Here is a 23,403-nt window from a genome sequence, read left to right on the forward strand (position 1 = left end):
ACTCAAGGTCACACCCATCAGCAGTGATCTGCCTACCCTTTGGCTCTTATCAAGTCTTTAGAATCTTCACTGGGCATTTGCCACTTTCCTTCATTTTGTCTGGCTTTAGTTTCTGTATATGTCTGAATTCTCCACCAAGATTGCAATGGTATCATTCACACTTGCATTTACAGTGATAGACAAACAGTAGGTGCTCAATAAACATTTGGTGTTTACCCCAGCTGATTAGGGTAATCCAATTCCTGATTCAACTACCTTTTCATGATACCATGCTACCCAAGATTTTTGCAGTTTCATTCAAAAACTTATTTTATAAACTCTCCAGAGTTTATGGATAGGAAAACCTCCAGCTTTCCAAGGACAAAAGTGACTTGCAGGCTGACTTTATATTATATTTAATTCAATAATGAACAATGGCTCTGTTTACTAAACAATTGCAGATCCTGATTGCAAAATCAATTCAACCTAAGAAGATAATCATTTCATGACATACTTCATGGCAAATGTCCTTTTTCTGTTATTAATTAAATGATGATACAAGCCAATTCATGCCACGTTTCACTATTATTTTCCAAATTCTTTGTAAACAGAACCAGGATTCAACTGAAGAGAGAGAGGAATGAAGAACCTTCTGCTTCTTTTTTTGCTCTTAATAACTTTTTCTTACACATTTCCTACAGACCAAAAGATGGAAGATGAAGAAGACATGCACCTGGCTCAGGTACTTGTTCAATAAATGTTATTAATGACTATCTATAAAAAAATCATTTTATTGATTGTCTTGGGACCTAAAATGACAGCGAATTCCTACAAGAGTCCTGAATTCTCTTGTGAGAAGGAGCTCCTTTTCATTTCCCTTGCTCTAAGGACATCAAAGAACTGTATGAGAGGTGGAGAGTGAGCTTCTGGTGGTGGGGAAGACAGGATTTACTATAACTATAAGCAATAGCAAGTGAAGAGCTAGTGAGAGGAGAAAGGAGGCAGACTTGCAAAAAAATGGAGATCTACATAAAAGTAGATCTTTTAAGACCAGCCAGGAGGATCCTACTACAGTTTGGATCCCCTCATCGCTGTATGTATAAAAAATACATTCATTGCTTTGGAGACTCCCTCTAAAAATCAGTCTAGTTAGTTTGCCACACTTGGATAAATAATTACATTTGCAAAATGATTAATCACCAATATTTCTAGAATTTGTTTCAAGGAAACACCAAAATGAACGTAATAGTAAAAATATGCAAACTATGTGACCATTTAACACATATAAGAAACTCGATTTTCTTTGTGGAGATTTGGAGTTTTAAGGGCTGCAGGGTTTGGCCAATTCTGGTGACGCATAGCTCAACTAGTTCTTGGAAATTGAAAAACAAGGCTGATTCTTTTCTTTCCTCTTTGATTCCTTCTTTTTTTCCTTTCTCCCTTGCTCTGTCCTTATCCTCATTATTTATTTTCTTCCTCCTTCTCCACTGCCAAAAAGGATTTCACATGATTTTCTTTTATTCTGAGATGTAAATTTGCTCTCCTGTAGTCCGTGCCTTTTTTTTTTTTTTGTCTTTTTGGTCAGGCATACCTCAACCAGTTCTACTCTCTCGAAATAGAAGGGAGTCATCTTGTTCAAGACATGAACAGGAGTCACATAGATGGCAAAATTCGGGAAATGCAAGCATTTTTTGGATTGACAGTGACTGGAAAGCTGGATTCAAACACTCTTGAGATCATGAAGACACCCAGGTGTGGGGTTCCTGATGTGGGTCAGTATGGCTACACTCTCCCTGGGTGGTGGAAATACAACCTCACATACAGGTAATACTTCTGTCAACTTATTTCCCTTTAATCCCAAGGAACATGAACATAATCCCAAAAAAACAAAAATAATAATAGTTTATTTTACCACATACTTCCTATGTGCATGGGCACTTCATATATTTGATTTATTCATCCTCCCAACAAACTGTGGTTCAACCACCACCGTTATTACCATCTTGAACACAGAGAAACTGAAACAGAAGTTTCTTCCCCATAGACAAGGTTACATAGTTCTTGCCAGCAGACTGGCTCTAAAGCCTCTAAAGCCTCTAAAGGTATGCTCTAAAGCCTCTAGCCTCTGCCACCTCAATATAAGCTCAGGACCAGAAGCACTGCCAGCTGATTGCAGGTGCTTGAAAGTACAAAGTGTGCTCAAGGGAAAATGGGAAGACCTTAAAGATGTGTGTGAAGTTGTCAAATTTCAGATAGACCCCAGAGTGAAGTTTGGAGTTTGTCTCCAGACATCTTAAAGAAAGGGCTGGCTTGTGGGCAGGAAGAGGATGAAGTGTTCCTATGAGCTAAGATAGAGTCGGTGACTGGACCTTCACTCTAGTCCCCTCCTGGCTGGCCCTAAAATGTCTTTCTGAAAGCTCTTTCCTCATCTTATTGAGTCTTAGGGATTAAGATAAAAATAGGACTACCAAGATAGGTAATATAAAAAAAAAGGAAAATCTTTTTCTGAGTAACTAATTCTTTATGACCCTCAGTTGAGACTCTTACCATATGACGCATGCCTAAGATTGATTTCCACAAACCATTTGATAAAATATGAATTTTTTAGAACATTTATAACACAGTCATATACACAGCAAATACGTACATGAGATTAATGCTTTCCTGCTTAGGATGTAATCCTAGGGAAGTCATTTAACCTCTATGAGCCTCATTTATTAAAGTGTTATATACTATCTGATTAATAGGACAGATGAGAGAATTTTAAAAGTACTTTATTTAAATAGTAAAGTATTATACAAATGTAAGTATAGCACCATACGAAAAGTTAATGCATCATATGATTCATTAGATAGAAATTGTTTTGATTTTGTAATATGTGTACATGCATGCATGTATAACTACCAACTGAACCAACTGATTTTTTGTTAATTTTTAAGAATTGTGAACTACACTCCAGATATGGCACGAGCTGATGTGGATGAGGCTATCCAAAAAGGTTTAGAAGTGTGGAGCAAAGTTACTCCACTCACATTCACCAAGATTTCCAAGGGGATTGCCGACATTATGATTGCATTTAGGACCCGAGGTAAAGTTTAAAATAGAGGAAAAAATAAGGCTATTTTCACCTCAAAGTCTTTGAAGAAGTTGACCTTTCCCCCGTATGACTTGTGTCTTAGTCCATGGCTGGTGTCCTCGTTATTTTGATGGCCCATTGGGAGTCCTTGGCCATGCTTTTCCTCCTGGTCTGGGTCTGGGTGGAGACACTCACTTTGATGAGGATGAAAACTGGACCAAGGATGGAGCAGGTGAGCCCAATATTCTTTATGAACAAAATCATAGTTTAAAGCGTATTTGAAAAGGATATCTTTGAAATTAGTTGCCTTTTACTGACCAACTTCCTCACAATTTTCCATAATCTAAGATGACTAATGAAAGTGTTCAGTATCTGTTCAGACAATTGCTTGTAAAATTCAGAGTCTTATCCACACAACACTGTCATAAAGTTGCTAATCATGTTATGATCAGAACATTCTTCACTTACTCATTTTTGTTCATATACCCACAATGCCTGAAGTTTCACTACGTGCCTGGAATTATGCAAGGTGTTGTAGGAACCACGGGGTTGTACTAGAGAAGTTCCAGTCCTTCAGAGGTTCATGATCTTGTGTGGTATATAAGGCCTAGACACATATACAACCCTACAAGGCAGAACATGGTGTGTGCTGTACCAATGGTAGAAGTCATCTGTGGGTGAGGATTGCAAGAGGCTTCTAGGGAGGTGGTAATTTTGAGTTAGTGACTGAAGAATGGTGTGTGAGTTCATGGCCTGTAGAAGGTCTATTTACAAGCATGAACTTCCTCTTCTAACTCTTGCCCATATGCTAAGGAATTGGACCCTAATCTTTATATTTGATCCATTTTTTCAGACCAACTGGTTGATTTCATTTCTCTTAAAGGGCCTACCTGGCACTAAAATAACACATATTTTATTATTGTACTTTTTCAATAAAATAGCAGGACTTTACTACACGAAAAGTATATGCATCAAACAAAGGAGCTCGGTAGACACCCAGGTTCTCCCCACTCTCTTCTTTTTTTTAACATTGGAAACAGTCATCTTGGGTCTGGTATCTGGTGTCCAGAGTCCTAGGAAAGCAGAGGCTGTGGCTTTGCTGGTGGCTGGTATACAGGCCACAGTTCAGTCCTGAGCAAGTAACTGCAGATAGTTTGTATGCCCATTTCACAGTGTCTGCAAAACTGAAAGCCAATGACTCAATATGGTTCATGGCCTCCCACTGTTATGTATGAACATGTGATGCAATTGTTCTTCCAAGTGTTAGTGAACAAGGTGGGTAAATAAGTCAGTACTTGGCTGGACCTCAGGAACCAGGGGAAGTCTGGAGTTGGTTGCTGTCATTGCCACATAGGTTAGCATCACAGACAAGAGCAAGAAGGAAGTAGGGTGTCACCATCACAAATAACAGAGGAGTTGAATGGATCATGTTTGTTATATATTTTCTGCTGAGACATGCCCCAACATTTCTCTGGACTTGGCCCAAAGGCAGTGTGGATATGGTCAATCAGGAAGTTAAAGGAAATATTCTAGTACTTGTCAAGATCAGGATGCCTCTCTGCTTGGTCAGGATTTACTTTTTTGTATCTAGAGGTAGAGATTAGTCAAAGATTTCACTATCCTTTCATCTCTATTAAATTCAATATTGAGTAGTAATTACATTACTGATATTACTATAAGCCCTCTGCCAAGAGAGATGTCTGGGGTCGATTATTAAAAAGTCCAGAGAGTTCTGAGCACCAAGTTGGCAAAATTTGCTTGAGCAAGGCAGAGAATGAATACAGCCCTCCACCAAGTTCTGGTGTATAACCAAGAAACAGTACTTAAATGGGTTATCTTCTAACTGCTTTATTATTTTTCTCAAGGTGTAAATTGTAGTCCCCAACAACACCCAATTATATGACTCTTAGCTCACTGATATAAAAAGGAAAATGTCTTCCAGTTCTCTAATAAAAACAGACAGGCAAAATACCTCAAGCAAATGTGATCTCCAATCACATTGGGAGGTTTTAATAGAACATTTGGCAATTATATATGATACATTATTACCTCCTTTATTGGAATATGCAGGCTCTCTCTGTGGAAAGGGCACAAAAGTCTTAGTGTAACTTGCTTAAGAGCAATAGATGATCGTCATCTGCCAATCCCACTGCTTCCTAAGGGAGGTACAAGTCATCGCATGGTGATAGCCGAAGGGTTTGAGCTCGTACAGAGATTTTCCCAAGATTATCCCAAAGTGAGGCCCATATGTGAATGTGTATGTGCTACACACACACACACACATGCACTGAACAACTGAAGCAGTCCTTTGAGGTGATACCAGTGCACAGTGTTTGTGGTGTGGAAAGAGCAACAGTTTGTGGCTTGACAGACCTTGGTTTCTTTCAGGGCTTCCAATTTACTATCTGAGGGACCTGGGCAAATTAGCTAAGTTTCTTACACTCTATTTCTTTATCTGTAAAATAAGGCTAATAATACCATTCCTGCTGAAAGATGACACAAGTACCTGTAATAAAACACCCTGCTAAGCATTTGTACATAGTGGGCATTCAAAAGGTGTGTGACATTGATGATCACGTTGGTGATTATTAGTATTGATGATAATGATGATTAGAGTGATTTCCAGGCACAGAAAAAAATATTCACAAAGGTACCAATGTATAAAGCAAGATTTATCTAGTCACACTTCCAAGACAGACATGTTATCTTGTGCCCTATAACATTTTCAGCACATGATAGATGCTCTACAATTATTTGGTAAGTGAAGTTATTCAACATTCCTTTACTCAATATCCTCCCTGACCCAGGCCCTGTGATAGAAATGGAGTACACAATAGTGTATAAGACACAGAGCTTGACCCCCAGGGGTTAACTATCTAGGGGGAACACACTAACAAATGGCAATTCAAATCAGTATGATCAACACTGGGATAAAGGAAACTATGGAAATGTAATAGAAGCACATCAAATAAATCCCACCCAAATACAGGTAAAGAGGTCGGAGGAGGAAGTGACACCCAATCTGAGACCTGAAGGCTAAGCAGGAATTCAGAAGGCACAGGGGAGTAAAGAGTGTTCTGGACAGTATAATCCAACCAACTGAAGTATTAGAATTGCAGTGGAAGAGAAGGCTAAATGGTGAATAGAATTCAGATTAGGGAGGATCTTGAAGGAAAGGATAAAGGTTTGGGCTTCATTTAGATGACCTGAGTTTTAATTATTTTTTCAGAGTCATTTGTCTCATCCCTTGTCCAAAAGCACACCCAGTGATATTACCAGCCAGACAAGGGAAAGTCAAGAGCAGAAAAGTGTGAAAGACCATGCAATAGTCCTTTGCCATTCCATGTTTGTTTTGTGCAAAGATACTGAACAAGTCTCCGCCATGAAAGTCTCAGCCTTCTCTTTAGGATCCCTAGGCTTAGTTGCGAGTCCAAGAACAGTCTCTAATATTTAGAACCTTAAGTACTAATGACAGACAGAGAACTAAAAAGACAATTCCACCATGCATAGTAAGACTCCTGGTATGGGGAAGGGAAGTATGGGGTGCTATGGTCTTATATAAGAAGTGCATCTAACCATTCTGTCATCCAAATAAATACCTGGATATCTAGCAACCATTAGTAAGTGCCCACTATTGATAAGAAGATTAGCAGTCACTAGGAATAAAAGATGGTTAAGACATATTCACTTTACTGAAAGTTACACAGCTTGGTAAAAGAAATAGACAAATGCAGTCCCTTAATGTGCTATGATACAAGTAGGCACTGAGTCTATGGAAACCCAGAAAGGTGCATTTTACTCAAACTGGATAGGAACTAGTCAAATAAAGGAAGTCTCATGAAGGACATGACTCCAGAGGGAATTCCTAAGGAATAAGTAGGATAACTAGGTTAAAAGGGGGTGGAAGAGGTGACATTCTAAGCAGAAGGGATGGCGATATTAAGACATTAAGCTTAGAAAAAAACATGGCATCAGTGAGAAATGCAACTGATTGAACAGTTAGTTCATTGAATATAAAAATAAAATACGGGCCTAGAAAAAAATGCAGGAACTAGGTTACGAAAGGCTATCTTAAGGTATTTGGGCTTTATCCCATAGCCAATGGAGAACCTCTGAAGAATATAAATAGAAGAAATATCACATACTGCATAGCCTAGCAACAACCAAAGCTAGCAACTTCAACTTTTTTTAATACTATCCATTTCTGAGACACTGTTTTCTACCATTTGCTTACTCTGGGTTATAGTTCTCCATGATATGACTAATGCCACTGATTAGTGTTGAAATATTTCCCATATAAGTGATGATGCATATGTTACAATAATTATCTGCTGCATGGCAAGCCTTTTCTTCTTTCCCTTTAGTTAATTCATAATCTCAGATGTAACCATTCTCCCACTGAGTGACTCATGTATACCCGTTCTCCCTGTTTTTGTTAAGGATTCAACTTATTCCTTGTGGCTGCTCATGAATTTGGTCATGCACTGGGGCTCTCTCACTCCAATGATCAAACAGCTTTGATGTTCCCAAATTATGTCTCCCTGGATCCTAGCAAATTCTCACTTTCTCAGGATGATATCAATGGAATCCAGTCCATCTATGGTGAGCAACATCATAAATCTGAACATATGTGAACTAAATAGGAAAGTTTCTGGAAGGAAGTTGAGAAAATCACTTCTTGAAATACTATCATGAAGAAAATATTCACTTGGGTAGGATCCTTCTGCAGGTATTTCCACAAGCCTTCTTAATTCACTGTGGTATTTCTTTTCTCACCAAAGGAGGTCTACCAAAGGCACCTGCTAAGCCAAAGGGACCTACTGTACCCCATGCCTGTGACCCTGATTTGACTTTTGATGCTATCACCACTTTCCGCAGAGAAGTTATGTTCTTTAAAGGCAGGTAAACCCATTCCCTTAAATACCTTAACTTCCTATGAAGACTTTTCGTTTCAAGAGATTTAGGGATAGAGAGGGAATCATGAGGATGGTGAGAACATGTGCCTTTTCTTTTTCATTTTATAACTGCTCATACTGTTTGAATGTTTTGCTATGAGCATATATCTCTTACTTATTTGATAAATTGATTTTTAAATATCTTAAAGCAAATTTTTAAATTTCCACTGAAAGTCAACTTTAAGTGACTTTTTGGATAAAATAATACACCAAACCAGTGGTGCATTGGAGCTGACTTATACCATTTCAAGATCCAATTGTTAAATTTTCAGGAATTTTGTAAACCAGTTCACATCAATTTGATAGCTTGAAAGTGGCCATAGTTAGACTACACCCTGCAAATCATAAAATTATAAAAATTAGGCCTTTCTCCTACCGAAGAGGCCTGACATTAAACACACATCAGCAGACCATTCCTTAATGTCACATCAGTAGTGTTAACTGTAGCAGGAAATTTCTTCTTTTACCATGTATAATTTATTGGACTTAAATTGCAGCATGCTATGTCAGTTATATATACCATGACCATGTTTTTATGACAAATTATCAAGACGTACTCCATCTAACAAGACATAGGGACAAAAGGAAAGAATATTTGAAATCAGACTCCTTCCACTCATGAATATATAGCACTGTAATGGCATGGTCCTAAGAGTAGAGGTGAGGGCCACTTGTCAGGGGAGGTTTGTCAGCATGGGAAGGGAAATAAAATATAAGGATTTTTCAAGTTTCATTCATAGATTCAGAACTTTGCAGAAGGGAAAATCTGTGGAAATATTTTGCCATGCTCATAATAACAGTTCTTCACTCTAGCAAATATCAGCCCCAAAGAGTTCTGAGAATGCTTGGTGTTGGCATAGAATGTTGAGTATTTCTCCTCTGGCAAAAAATCAGGTCATTGAGCACTCCAAGTTAGGTAGTAGATGAATTAAGATCCCCAAAACATTGAGTACTATTTATGAAATTTCCATGGGTAGTTTGATGCTCTAAGTACCTGAGAGAATGGGAACAAAACATGTCCTGACCTTGGTAGTCTAAAGGGTGGAACTGAAGAACTGAATTCACAACCACTTAAATTTACTGAGGTACATTGTATTAATGCTCTAAACTATTTGAGGAAAATAACCCATTAGATAAATATAAGCCTCAGTTTACAATGTTTTCATTGACATTTATATATGTTAACTACCCGGAAAAAGTCCAGCCATTGTTAATATAACGAGAATGGACTGCACAACATCAATGGGACCTGACAGCCAAGAAGAGTGGACTGCAAAGCGCATGTGTGAACAGTGACTACTTCACTGTACTAGTCGGTGGAGGCAGTAGACACTGTTGAGTGAGTATGTAGACTGTGTGGCTGTCGCATTCATTCTAAGCCAGTAGAGCAACAGATCTCCACCAAATTTTGTGTTAAGCTTGAACATTCCTCCACGGAAACTATGGGATGATTCAGAAGGCCGCAGCCACAGGAACTGGTGATTGGCAGCTTCATCCCAACAATGCACCCATTTATGCATTATGTCTCTTGCAGAGATTTTTGGCAAAACATCAAATCACCTAAGTGACTCAGTCCCCCTATGGCCCAGATTTGGTGCTGTGTGACTTCCAGCTTTTCTCAAAACTAAAATCACCTTTGAAAGGGAAGAAATTTCAGACTGTTGATGAGATTCAGGGAAATATGACAGGGGAGCTGATGGTGATTGGAAGAACTGTGTGAGACCCCAACGTGCCCACTTTGGAGGGGAGTGAGGCATCATTGTTCAGTGATTGTACATTGTTCATCATATGTACAGTGTTTCTTGTGTCTTATATCTTCTTCCATAGTTCACGGCTGGATAGTTTCTGGGCAGACCTCATACATATTCTGTGTTTATTAAGTTTTTTTTTTATTTAACACAGGCACCTATGGAGGATCTATTGTGATATCAGTAATGTTGAATTTGAATTAATCTCATCATTCTGGCCATCTCTGCCAGCTGATATTCAAGCTGCATATGAGAACCCTAAAGATAAGATTCTGTTTTTTAAAGGTAAGTTTTCCCATAGTGACTCCCCTACCCCCTGTGAATGCATGAACTTAGGTTTCTGTCACAAAGAATAACTATCTAGGGATTCTCTGTTGCTGTGGAGATAAACACTATTGCAATTTCACACAAGCTTTTAAAAATCTGCATAAATTGGTATGACAAATTAAAATACAATTCTTTTTTCTACCAAGTAAGGGTAATCCATGTCTTTTCTATATTCAATTTTTACTAAGGTTGCCAAGTTTGGCAAATAAAAACACAGGATACTTTGAGTTTCAAGTATATGACAAATAATTTTAATGTATGTATTGCAGTATTTTCAGATATATTTATATCCCAAAATTCATCATTGTTTACTTGAAATTCAAATTTAACTAGTACCTTAAATTTAATCTAGCAACCTTATTTTTTACAAGGATTTCATCAGATTACTTGCCATTGAGAACACTTGAGTGCTGAAATTTAGGAGATCATGTCCAAACACCCTGACTGTTTTGTCAGAGTTAGAAAGGCAACCAGTACAGTGAAAACAGCTGACATGGGTACGCATTCTTTTAACTATAGGTATATTATTTGTGTAATATTAATGATACAAGCAGCTAAAGAAAGTGGTTAAAATAAATGGAAATATAAGATCACTAAATTCTAAGCATTGAATTTGAAAGGAACTAGGCATCATAAGATAATCACCCTCTCTCCTCCTAGATGACAGTTTCTGGATGGTCAGAGGATATGCTGTTTTACCAGATCACCCCAAATCCATCTATATGCTTGGCTTTCCAAGATATGTGAAGAAAATTGATGCAGCTTTCTGTGACCACAATGCAAGAAAAACCTACTTCTTTGTGGGCATTTGGTGCTGGAGGTAAAGTTGCAGACAATTGATCCCTTCACTTTATTCTGGAGAAAAATATTCACATAGCCTCACTTTAGCATAGACAAAAACAAAACTAACCTATAGTTTTCTTAAAGTGAATTATGTTGAAGGCAGTTTCAGGTGGATGACATTCATCAAACAAAAGAATGTTTTGGCGAGTCCAAAGATCTTTCTCCCACTTAAAAAATAAAAATAATATAAAATCATAAAGCTGGTGATGTCAACCAACTTGCTGGCAACACAAAAATATTGAATCAAAATCTATGAAAGCTTCAAGCTAAGACCTAATTTTAACACTTCCTCAAGACACCATCACTCTGACAAATGATGTAACGTTTCCTCCCATTAATTCTTGTTTCAAGGCTCGGTAAATGATTCAACCAAACATAATCTTTGTAACATTTCTTATTATTGGTGCAATTAGTTTTTTCCACTAGCCTCTTTTCTCCACATAGCTGCCTGACTTCAAGTTGGGCAGTAGATAAATTAAGCCCCCCAAAACAAAGATTCTCCACAAATTTTCATATCCATGTGTCCAGGTATGATGAAGTGACCCAAACCATGGACAAAGGGTTCCCTCGGAGGCTAGTAAAATACTTCCCAGGAATTGGTCTCCGAGTCGATGCTGCTTTCCAGCATAAAGGTAAGCATCAAGGCCTGAACTCAGGATATTCAGAAAACTTTAGTGGTAGTTAAAGACAGCACAAAAACTTAAAGGTTGCAATTTTAACATAATTTTACTACCCTTGAATATATATAATAATAAACTTTAACCCTGTAGGCATCATCACACAATGAATCAGTAAATCCTGAATTATGTTTTCTGTTATACCATTTCCAGTCTATGTGAACAGTACCAAAATTCATTTTACTTATCATTGATCTGAGACACCCCCCAAAATTTTAAGCATGAAAATGATTAAGCTCATAAACTGAACAGTGATTCTCAAACTATAAGGTATATAGTTTAATATATGCAGCATAGGGTTTGTGTGTGAAACTACAAATTCTTCCGACTTTCTGAGGCAGTGGTACTGTGGCTGATATTCAGGAATCTAGTCTTAAAAGAACCTCAGGCAATTTAATGTACTAGTCCAGCTACTATTATCTTCAAAGACAATGACCTAGACCATGGAGTAAACAGAAGTCTAAAAATGTTTTTGAGTGACACAATCTTTTATTCCAATGATGTCTAACACAGAATCACAACCCCTAAAATAGATAAAGTGAAACAGATCTAAAGAAATGAGAATAAAAGCCCCAAGTCCATACCCATAGAGGCCTTCTTCTTCCCTGAGATATACTGTTAACACAAAGTTTGAAAATCTCTGGCATAACCACAGTCTGGCTGGAAAGGTAGGTAGTGAGCCCTTTGAAATTCATGTTTCATATCTTACCTCCTTCCTCAGGGGAATAAAAATAATTATATTTCTTATGAGATAGTGATAAAGTAAAATATATACAATTATACATTTCTTTACTCTGTATAATGTTCAATTATTTTATTCTGCATTCATAAAATTAAAAAGTAAGGAACCATTATATAGTTGTGCAAGATAACTAATCATGATTCTCTCTCTCTCTAGGATTCTTCTACTTCTTCCGCAGATCAAAGCAATTTGAATATGATCCTAAGGCAAAGAACATTACCCGAGTGATGAAAATCAATACTTGGTTTCAATGTAAACAACCATTAAATTCATCATCTGATATTAATACCAGTGAGGAAAAAGTACATTCAAGAGGAGTAGAGAGAGTTTATCATAAGAATTTAAAGTTGCTTATTTTCAGTATTGTTCATATGTTGAAAAAAATCTACAGTTATTAATAAATTCATAGACCTAAAAAAAACCTCAAGAGGTTCTTTTAATCTAAATCCTGTTTCAAAGTAGATTAAAACAATTATTTAACATCAGGTTGCCAGTCCTAGTAGTAAATATCTATTGGATAAAGATTTAATAGCCATTTTGAGATGCCTGATTCTTTTTACAGGAAGTTACTATATATAAACAAAATTTTCACTGTACTTTAAGCCTATTTTATACTTGTAGACTTGGAGAAATATGCTATTTGTCTTACAATAACTAAACACTGAAGATATTTATTAAACCAATCTTTAGCATATGCCCAGTTTCTACTCCCTAATTCACCAACCAAATAGATTATTCCACCTCCCAAAGCCAGAAATGAAAGCCTACAGAAAGGCAAAAGTGTTACACTAGAGGTGATCCTCCAACAGTTAAGGAACTAGTAGGAGTAAGAAGGTAGTATTTCCTCTAACTGCCCAAGCATAAGCCAATGCATTTAACCATTCCTTAAAGAGTTTGAAATCAAATTTTTGCCCACTTCTCTAATATACAAGAAATGTAGAGATTTCCTCCCTGTATTTGAGATATATGGGTTACCTAAACCTAAACTTATAGGTAAAATTTCTTGCCCTCTTTTGTTATACCATGTATTTGTTGAGTTTCTAAATTCTTATGGTTAGGTTTTACCTTTACACCCTCAGAGCTACATGCTTAGCAAAGCTCTTCACAAATGTTCTGACCCAGAACATGGGAGGTTGTCTGTTGAACCTGATTCTACACATAAAATTAGTGAATATTATTTTATAGTAATTCTACTTCAATACTGTTGATTTAAAAAGATAGTGTGGCTTAGTACTTAACATTCAGTAGGCTCCAAAATGTTGGTCACACTTGTTTTGTTTCTTGCTCCTGTTCTCAGTTCTTTGGCATGAATACCTGTGATGGTATAATTTGCAGAGCATCTGAAATTGCATTCAGATTTGCTTATAAGTGATTACTTTCTCCTTTATTTTCAAGGGAAAAAAATGATCCATAGGAGAAGACAAGATACAACTATAAAACTAATCCCATTTTAAACCCAATGGAAAAACTAAAAATAGTATTCCATGGCATATGTGTTGAATATTAGAGCTATGTTAAAGATTGATAAGTATAACCCAGGGGTCAAGTGATATCTCTCACCATTTGAATTTTAAAAACATGACTTCCTATGAGGATCCTTAGGCCCTCCACCAAGCAACTGGGGAGAAAACATTCTTGTTCTTAACGTGCTTTTACCAACCCACCTCCCAAGTCACCTCCCCAGTCACTCCATAGACTCCAGCCTCCATCCATCTGACCCCCTCCCTGCTTTGCCCTCTATGAGGAACTCAGTTTTTTATTTATTTTATTATTTGACATTATTTACTATGGCTGTTATGCAGTAACTTAGCTTTGTTGTCTCTTAAATATGTCATCAGGACCTCCCCTTTCTTGGAAAAGCAGCTTAAGAAGGTGTTTTTTTTTCTCCCAGAGAAGAGCACCAAAATACACTTTCACCTTGCTTTATAAAGGAGACATTGTAATTCCCTTAGCTAGCTTGGAGGCTGGGTAAGAATATAGATTCTGGAGCCAGATGGCTTAGGCTCATAGCCCAGTTCCTCCACTGATTAGTCGTGAAAACTTGGGCAAGTTGCTGATTGCTTTGTGCCTGAGATTCTCCATATGTGAAATGAGGGCAGTACAGTACAAGATCCAGGCTGGAAGAGTTCTTCAGAATCTGAACTGGTCGCATACAGTACACAGGATCAGTACTAAAGACATAGTCAGTCCTCTCCATAAGTGTAAGCCATCATTTTTGTAACTAGGTAAGCTAAGCAATTTATCCAAAAGTAAAACTGGAATAACAGAAGCCGATCTCAGAATTTCTAAAAATTATAATAAAATATGAACCAATTCTTCCCCTGGTATACTATATAATTACTGGAAACAACTAAAACAACAAACTTCATTCCAGTTTGCTGTGTCCTTCCTGGTTTTGCAAAGGACCTGTGATTAAGTCTTAAAAGAAGAAACAGCTTTAAAAACAAGAATGAACATGACTATGTTGACAAGAGTTATTCATTTTAGAGATACGAGTAGCTGAGATGAAACAAATGAATTCACAGACAGAATGTATTTGAATGTCTTCTTGCCTAGGGACAAAGAGAAACTCATCATAACCTTTCTATTGTTCTTCATGGGTAGACTTCCCTAAGACACTCACCTAAATGAATCATTTGTCCCAGGGGAAGTGTTACGATTTGGGGGGGCGGGGAGTGGGTCTTGAAGTTATTTTAAACACATAACATATCTTTGCCCAAAATTGAGTCCTATGTTTCTCTTCAAGGTTAGAAAATCTTAAAAAGGAAGATCAGTAGCTAAAAAATATCTTTAATGTGCTTAAATTGGTCACAGAATCATATTAGATGTTCAAGTGTGCATTTACTCACTACCCAGAAACCACTATGTATCTAGAGTTTCCACCAGAAAATAAAATTTCAATTCTTCCTGATAGAAATCATTTAGAATTTGATTTTTAGGAGAAATCTAGAAAATATGAACAAGATAATCAACACTGATTTTAAAACTTCCTTAAAATGGAAAGTTTCCAGAACAAAGAAATGTTTCTGTATGACCACTATCTACAGTTTAATTCAGTGTCTATTGCTCAATTGACCTGTAGAACCAGATTTGGTTTTAATAATAAAATTTAATTAATGATTTTTATCCATTTTTTCTGAAGTATAGTGTTCAATTATTAAGTAATACATAGTGCATACATTTATTTTCCATGTTTATTTATTTATTTATTTATATTTATTTATTTAACAAACTGAGTTCAGAGTTTTAGGTTTCCTGAACTAATGGTGTGGGGATTGCCTGATGGAATGACAGAGGGGGCTAGGTGGAGGGGCAAAGAGAATAAAACTGGGACAACTGTAATAGCATTGACAATAAAATATTTTAAAGACAAAAAAGAAAAAAAGTAAATTAAAAAAATTTTAAAAACCTTAGAAGCAAAAGGAATCAAATAAGGAGCATTTTCACTAGACAAATTCATGAGGATGAAATAGAAATTAAATGAGTCAAAACTCCTCAGGCCCTGGCCAGTGTGGCACAGTGAGTTGGAGTGTCATGCTGTAACCAAAAGTTTGCACGTTTGATTCCTAGTCAAGGCATGTACTTAGGTTGCAAATTCAATCCCCCATCTGGGTGCATATGGGAAGCAACCAATCTATGCTTCTCTTTCACATTGATGCATCTCTTTCTCTTTCCCTCAGCCTCTAAAAGCAATGAAAAAAATATCCCTGAATGAGGTCAAAAAAATTCCCTCAGGAAATATGATACCAGAGACTTTAAGGAAAGAATCACACTTGAAAATGCATCAGAATTTATACAACTTAAGATTTCCAGTCAAGATAGCAATGTAGGTAAACACTGCTTGCCTCTTTGCACAATCACGTCAAAATTACAACTAAACTATAGAGCTACCATCGTTTAGAACCATCAGAAATCGAACTGAATGGAAGTCTTACAACTACAGAATTAAAGAAGAAACCACGGCGAGACTGGTTGGAGGGGTGGAGATGCGGAAAATGTTGGTTCCACATCCACATGTGGCAGATAAAAATCTATAGAGATATCTCAGGAGCAAAGGATCCCAGCCCCATACCAGGCCCCCAACCCAGGGTTACAGTACCAGGAAGATAAGTCTCCATAACTTCTGGCTATAAAAACCAGTGGGAATTGATTCTGTAGAAGACAGAAACTATTACAGTCCCAGGCAGTTCCTCTTAAAGGGCCCACACACAGACTTCTTGGACTCAGTCCCTCTGAACTCCAGCACAGGGGCAGCAGATTGAAAGGCATCAGAAACATATGGGGAATAAGTGAATTTCTGACAACAGGACAAGAGCTAGGAGGCAGCTTTCTCCAAGAGAGAAGTGCTGGCAGAGGCCATTGTTCTTTTTCTGAGCCCTACCCCCGCTACACAGCCACAGAGCCAGCAGGCAGGTACCATATATGAAACTCCATTAACCCGGTTCACACTGTTTGCCCACCCTGGTGATTCCCTGAGGTGCTGCCCAACAAAACTTTTGGGCCCACTTAAGCTGTTTCCAGGGCCTTTTCCATATAAATGGCTTGTCTTAACCCATGCTTCAGATTTTTCTAAATTCTCTCAAACAAGGAGCATCTGGCTTCAGTGAGCCCCATAACTATTGATAAGTTGTCCCAGGCACAACACTAGCAGCAGCTGGCCGAGCTTTACAACTTGGCCTTGCCTGGGAACCTCCAAGCCCACCACAAGTACCAGCTATCTTCAGATTGCTTTGTAGCAATTGCCACAATTGCTTTGTGACCCCAGACAGAACACAGATGGTGGCTGACCTTGGATGTGCCAAAGCAATTAAGGTTCAACTACAACAGAAGAGTGTATAGAGCCCACACAGTGGGTGCACCTTGAGTACCCAGCTTGGGTGAGAGGGAAAGCTGTGCCACTGGACTCTACAGGACACCTACTACATTAGGCCACTCTACCAAGCCTGGGAGATGTAGCAGCTCTACCTAACACATAGAAACAAACGCAAGGAGGCTGCCAAAATGAGGTGACAAAGAAACATGGCCCAAATGAAAGAAAAGAACAAAACTCCAGGGAAAAAAACTAGATAAAATAAAGACAATCTACTAGATGCAGAGTTCAAAACACTGGTTATAAGGAGGTTCAAGGAACTTAGTGAGAACCTCAACAGCATAAAAAAGATCTAGTCAGAAACAAAGAATACACTAATTAAAATAAAGAACAATTTATAGGGAATCAACAGTAGAGTGGATAAAGGTGAGAATCAAATCAATGCACTGGAATCAATAAAGAAACAACAACAACCAGTTAGAAGAACAAGAAGAAAAAGGAATCCAAAAAAAAAGAGGGTAGTGTAAGGTGGCTCTGGGACAACTTCAAGCATACCAATATTTATATCATGAGGATGCCAGAAGGAAAAGAGAGAAAACAAAACATTGGGAACCTATTTGAAAAAATAATAAAAGAAAGCTTCCCTAATCTGATGAAGGAAATAGACATACAAGTTCAGGAAGCACAGAGAATGCCAAACAAGATTAACCCAAACAGGGCCACACCAAGATACATCACAATTAAAATGCCAAAGTTTAAATTCAAAGAGAAAATCTTAAAAGAAGCAATGAAAAAGCAGTTAGTTATCTGCAAGGAAGCTCCCATAACTGATTTCTCAAAAGAAACTTTGCAGGTTAGAAGGGCTTTGCAAGAAATATTCAAAATGATGAAAAGCAAGAACATACAACCAAGATTACTGTGCCCAGCAAAGCTACAATTTAAAATTAAAGGACAGCTAAAGATCTTCCCAGACGAGAAAAAGCTAAAGGAGTTCACCACCACCAAACCAGTACTATGTGAAATGTTAAAGGGTCTTTTTTAAGAAAAAGAAGTTGTTCAAAAACATGAACAGTAAAGTGGCAATAAATACAAACATATCAGCAACTGAACCTAAAAAACAAGATGAACAAAGAAGCAGAACAGAAACAGAATCATAGATACAGAGAACATTTCATGGTTGCCAGATAAGAGGAAGGTCAAGGGTGATGGGCAAGAAATGGGAAGGAATTAAGAAGTATAAATAGGTAGTTGCAGAATAGTCATGGGGATTAAAGTACAGCATAGGAAATAGAGTAGCCAAAGCATATATATGAATGACCCATGAACATGAACAGTAATTAATGTGCAGATTGCCTGAGGGAATGGTGTGGGCTTGATGGAGAGGGCAAAGGGGGAAAATTAGGATAACTGTAATAGCATAAACAATAAAATATAATTTAAAAATTATAAAACTCTTCAACTAAATGTAATTTATTTCAGTAGTCTTGAGTTAAAAAATCTGTTGAGATGGATTTCAACTAAGATGTCACCTTATCATTTTTCATATCACCCTTACTGTGATTGTGATTAATAATCAGTCTCATTTATTCAATATATATATTTGTTCAGTGCCTGCTATAACTCAGATGCATTGTCAGTTGAGGCATATTCTTTCATTCAAAAATTATGTATGGAGTACCTGCATGTGTCAGACCCTGTTTTAGGAGCCAGGGATATAGTAGTGAGCAAAACAGCAAAGTCCCTGCCTTCATGCACCCTATATTTCAGTCAAGGTAGAGAACCCACAAATATACAAAAAATGTAAATATGTCAAGGATGATAAATGCTCTGAGGAAAAACAGAGCAGTTTGTGCCAGTGCTGGGCCCATCTGGCATCTGCTGAGAACAAGGTGGTTGGTGCTGCTGCCTGCAGATTAAACACCCGTTTCAGTGTTAGCCCCTGACTGTGAGTTCATCCAATGAGAAACACTGAGGGAGACAGTGCAGGAGGGAGGGAGAAACCAGGATGTCTCTCCCTCTCCCTCCTGTGACAGCATCTGCAATGGGGGCTGTATCTTCACTGCTCCAGCTTCTGCCACAACCACTGTGGTTCCTGCTTTGGCCAGGTGATGTGGGTGCCCTTCTCCTGCCTTCCTGGGAGGAGGGAGGCTGGTGGTTTCCTACTGTTTCTAACTTCTGGGTTGCTTCACTGTCCCCTCTGGCTTCTCAACCTCTTCCATCACTCGGAACTAATTTCCTGCATGAAATCTCTCCTGTTTCAAATACTCAGAATGATTTCTGTTTTCCTGTTGATACTTGACTAATACTTTTGGTAAGAAGGTGGAAAGTGACAGATGTGGGGTGTTTGGGAATGAATTACATAGAGCTCTTAGCAAAGATCTGAGAGCTAAATCTGAAGGAAGGAAGGAAGCAAGCAAACCATATAGGGGAAAAAAGTTCCAGAACAGTTCAGTGCAAAGGCCCTAAGGCTTAGTTGAAGCACAGTAAAGAGGACCCTGTGACCAAGGAGAAACTGGGGTAGGGGGTGGGGTGAAGGGGAAGAAGACAAAGTCAGAGAAGTGGCAGGGAGACAGGTTTTGTAAGGTCTTATATATATATATATATATAGGTCATTACACAGAGTTTAGATTCCAGAGATATTTCAGAAGAGAAACAACATTATTATTTGATTTATGTTTTAAAAGAATCACTCTGTCCATTTTGAGGACAATAAACTCTAAGAGAAAAAGAGAAGAAACAGTGGAAAGTGCTGCAACAGCACATGGTGGTGGCAGTGGTGAGAAATATTCTGAGGATGTATTTTGAAGGTAGATGACAGAATATGTGGATTGACTGAATGTGTGCTGTAATATAAAGAGAGGAGTCGGATACAACTCAACTTTTTTTTGTCCTGAATGACTGGAAGAATGGAGTGTCCATTCACTGAGGTGACCTAGCCTCGGGGGGAAGCAACTCTGAGGAGCAACTCAATATGTCCGGTTAGCAGCTGGATACATGGGTCTGAAGTTCAGAGGAGACCTTGCACATATTGGTATAAACCAGGGAATTGTCACTGTGCAGAGGCACCAGATTGGGTTAGGTCACCTAGGCAGCAATCCAGATAGAGGTAAGAAGAATTTGAGACTAGATCCCTCCCTAATCATGAGCAGATTAAAGATAAACTTTGCGGTACATTTTATTTGATCCCCACAGCAATTCTCTTCATACATGCAGGCAATTCTCCACGGTGTATGCCACCGCACTTGTTCATTTACACTGCATGACTTGCCTCAGCTCTTAAGCTCTTCTAGGAGATTCTCCAAGCCAGAGTGTAGGCACATCTCATAGAGTGGGGATGGAGGGGCAGGAGCGCACTAGCCCCTAACTTCCCAGATTTAAACAAAGAAGAACTCTCAAAGTACATGAAATAAATCTGTATCAACAATGTACATCATGTTGTACATGATATAAAAGATAATACATTTATATAAATATAAAGATATAAATGTATATACAGATATAAATATAAAAAAGATAATACATTTTTCATTATTGTGGGAGAATTTATAAAATGAGAAAACTTCTATCATGCCCCCCTGAGGAGAGACCTATTGTCTATGATGTAGGAGAACTCTGCCTCACTTCCTTACTAAATGGTCTGCAAGCTGAGTTTCTGGTGTTGTGGGCTATTGAGACTTTATTTTAACAAGCATTCCAAACTTATTAACATTTTTTCTTTTTCTATAAAAGTGAATCTTATTTTAAGAAACAAAATGAAGAATGAATTTTGAAGTGTTAGATTAAAGGCTACAGCCCTGGCTGGTGTGGCTCAGTGGAGTGAGTGCTGTACTGTGAAGCAAAGGGTTGCTGGTTCGATTCCCAGCATGTGCCTGAGCTGCAAGCCAGGTCCCCAGTAGAGGGTGCAGGAGAGGCAACCACACATTGATGTTTCTCTCCCCCTCCTTCTCCCTCCTTTCTCCTCTCCCTAAAAATAATAAATAAATAAATATATTTAAAATATTTTTTTAATTAGAGGCAAGTTTTCCTTTAAAAAAGATATCAGTTGATTATTCCCTACTATAGGCATTAAATTCAGATTAGATAAACATCCTGCTAACCTCCTGTGGCAAGATGAGCACATTATCAAAATGGAGTGCCTACCCTATAGGATCATGCAAGGGGAAAATAAGTTCCTATATTTTTAAGCCCTTATATTCACTATTAAAGATAACTAGTTATATAAGGACTCTAAACAATCACCATAATAGTGACCATTCACTAAACAATATTTGAGTTTATGCTATCTCATTTACTCTCATAACAATCCTATACAGGTGGGTACTGTTGCATTTTATAAGTAAAGAAATGCGATTTAGAGAAATTGTTTTCCTTGCCCAAGGACCAAGATAAATGTTAAAAGCCAAATCCTGTCTCATATATTCACATTTTCTATCTTTTCATGAAATATGGATGTTGTGATACTCTATCATACCCTGTACTAAACCAGCACTCAAAACAAACACACACACAAAAACAAAACTTCTGTGTACACATTTATCACTTTACCTATAAGAAGCTGATTTCCCTGCTCACCCCCACACTTGCAGCAGCACTCAGCAAGTTCCAATGCAATGTGTTTCCTGGTTCTTCTGCAATATGTTTCACCCAAGTTCTGATTTCACGATTGCTGTGGTATAGTTTCTTAATGTGTGTAAAGGGAAAAGAAGGAACGCAGTACATTCTCCATTAAGCAATCACAAAACACACCAAGTGACAAAAGATAGTAACCTGGGTTATGGCAGACCCAATGATGCCCGTATCCTTCCACGAAGACATTCCTGCTGAATGCAATTTTCAAGATGCTCTGGGGTGGGGTGGGGGGCTGTGTTTCAGCTCTCCATCCTTTCATCCTGGGGCTGTCTTATATCACATTAATAAACATAATGGAATAAAATGGCTTGCAAATTATTGGCATAGAACTACCTAAGCAAAATATGACAACATGACAATTAGATGTTTTTATTTCACTAATTGTTTTCACATCTATGATATTATTTGGTTCTCAACATAACTCTGGGAGGTAAGAAAAAAATGCTGATGGTGAAAAATCTGATAAATCCATTTTCCATATAAGAAAACAAAGATACACAATGAGCTGTTAACAAAGAATTTGTATTTAGATGCCCTAGCTAGTAGTTCTGTATTCTTTTTACTACAGCTCTTTCCTATATAACACTCTTTGCCTTTCCAACTTCCTTTTTATTGCTATTGTTGATGATGGCAATTAATTTTAGTCTTAACTGACTGCCTCCCTAAAGGTAGGAACTACGCCTTAAGCATATTTGTATTCAGCATAGTGTCTAAGTCCTGGGAGGCCTCAAGGAGCATGCGTTAGGTGGAAATAAATGGCCTCACGGTCACACTGCCACGATCTTGTTTAGGCCTTCACGTTTCCTGCATTTATTGCATTAGACACCGGTGGTGGTTTGGGAATATTGAAACTTAACTCCCTGCCTTGCATCATCCAAAGAAGAGGTACATTTAGTAAATTTAATGTTGAACACCCAAAGACGTAACTGCCAGTCACCTCAAGGATTCTAACACATTGAAAGCAGGCCTGAAGTGGGAGCAGATTATCACAAAAATCACAGAGCTTCAACATCCTTGAATATCACCTATCTACACAGTGTGTTTGTTAACCTGAATGACCCAGATGCTGATGATTTCTGACCATCATCCAGTTGGTGGAGACAGTCCTGAAGCTCTCCCAACACTGCCTGTCCCTCTTCCCTGAGCAGGGCCTTTCTACCAGCTAACCTCAGCCCCCAGCCGTCAGCGGCTGAGTCCCAACACCTCTCATGCTGAGAACGGCCCACCTTCTCTGTGGTTGCTGAACCTGGGCTGGGTCAGAGTTGCATATTGACTGCTAGTTTTTTGTTTCCTAAAAGCAACAAACATTTATTTCTCACAATTCTGGAGGCTGGGAGATCAGGGTGCCAGCATTGTCAAGGTCTTGGTGAGGGTTCTCTTCCTGGTTATGTCCTCATATGGCCTTTTCTTGGTGTATGCACTCAAGAGAGACAGATCCCTTTTTATAAGAGAATAAATCTCATCATCAGAGTCTTACTCTCATACATAAATTTAGTGTAAACTGGACCTAATATAAACTTAATTAACTTCCAAAGGCCCGACCTCCAAATACCATTACATTGGGGTTAGAATTTCAACCTATGAATTTAGGGGGACACAAACATTCAGTCCCTAGCA

The 23,403-nt window shown here is 38.1% G+C and overlaps 1 protein-coding gene across 1 annotated transcript; it reads left to right on the forward strand.

The window, feature by feature from the left end:
• The first annotated feature begins 619 nt into the window (after positions 1-619).
• MMP27 (matrix metallopeptidase 27) lies at positions 620-12,745 on the forward strand. The gene is made up of 10 exons (XM_045818243.1): positions 620-721; positions 1,565-1,803; positions 2,919-3,067; positions 3,159-3,287; positions 7,496-7,657; positions 7,837-7,957; positions 9,913-10,043; positions 10,746-10,905; positions 11,457-11,560; positions 12,504-12,745. The coding sequence occupies exons 1-10, from the start codon at positions 620-622 to the stop codon at positions 12,743-12,745; spliced, it is 1,539 nt and encodes a 512-aa protein (XP_045674199.1).
• Positions 12,746-23,403: the final 10,658 nt, after the last annotated feature.

This window comes from Phyllostomus hastatus, unplaced genomic scaffold, assembly GCF_019186645.2.
Source record: "Phyllostomus hastatus isolate PE091 unplaced genomic scaffold, TTU_PhHast_1.1 phas_scaffold_317, whole genome shotgun sequence".
Lineage (NCBI taxonomy): Eukaryota > Metazoa > Chordata > Mammalia > Chiroptera > Phyllostomidae > Phyllostomus > Phyllostomus hastatus.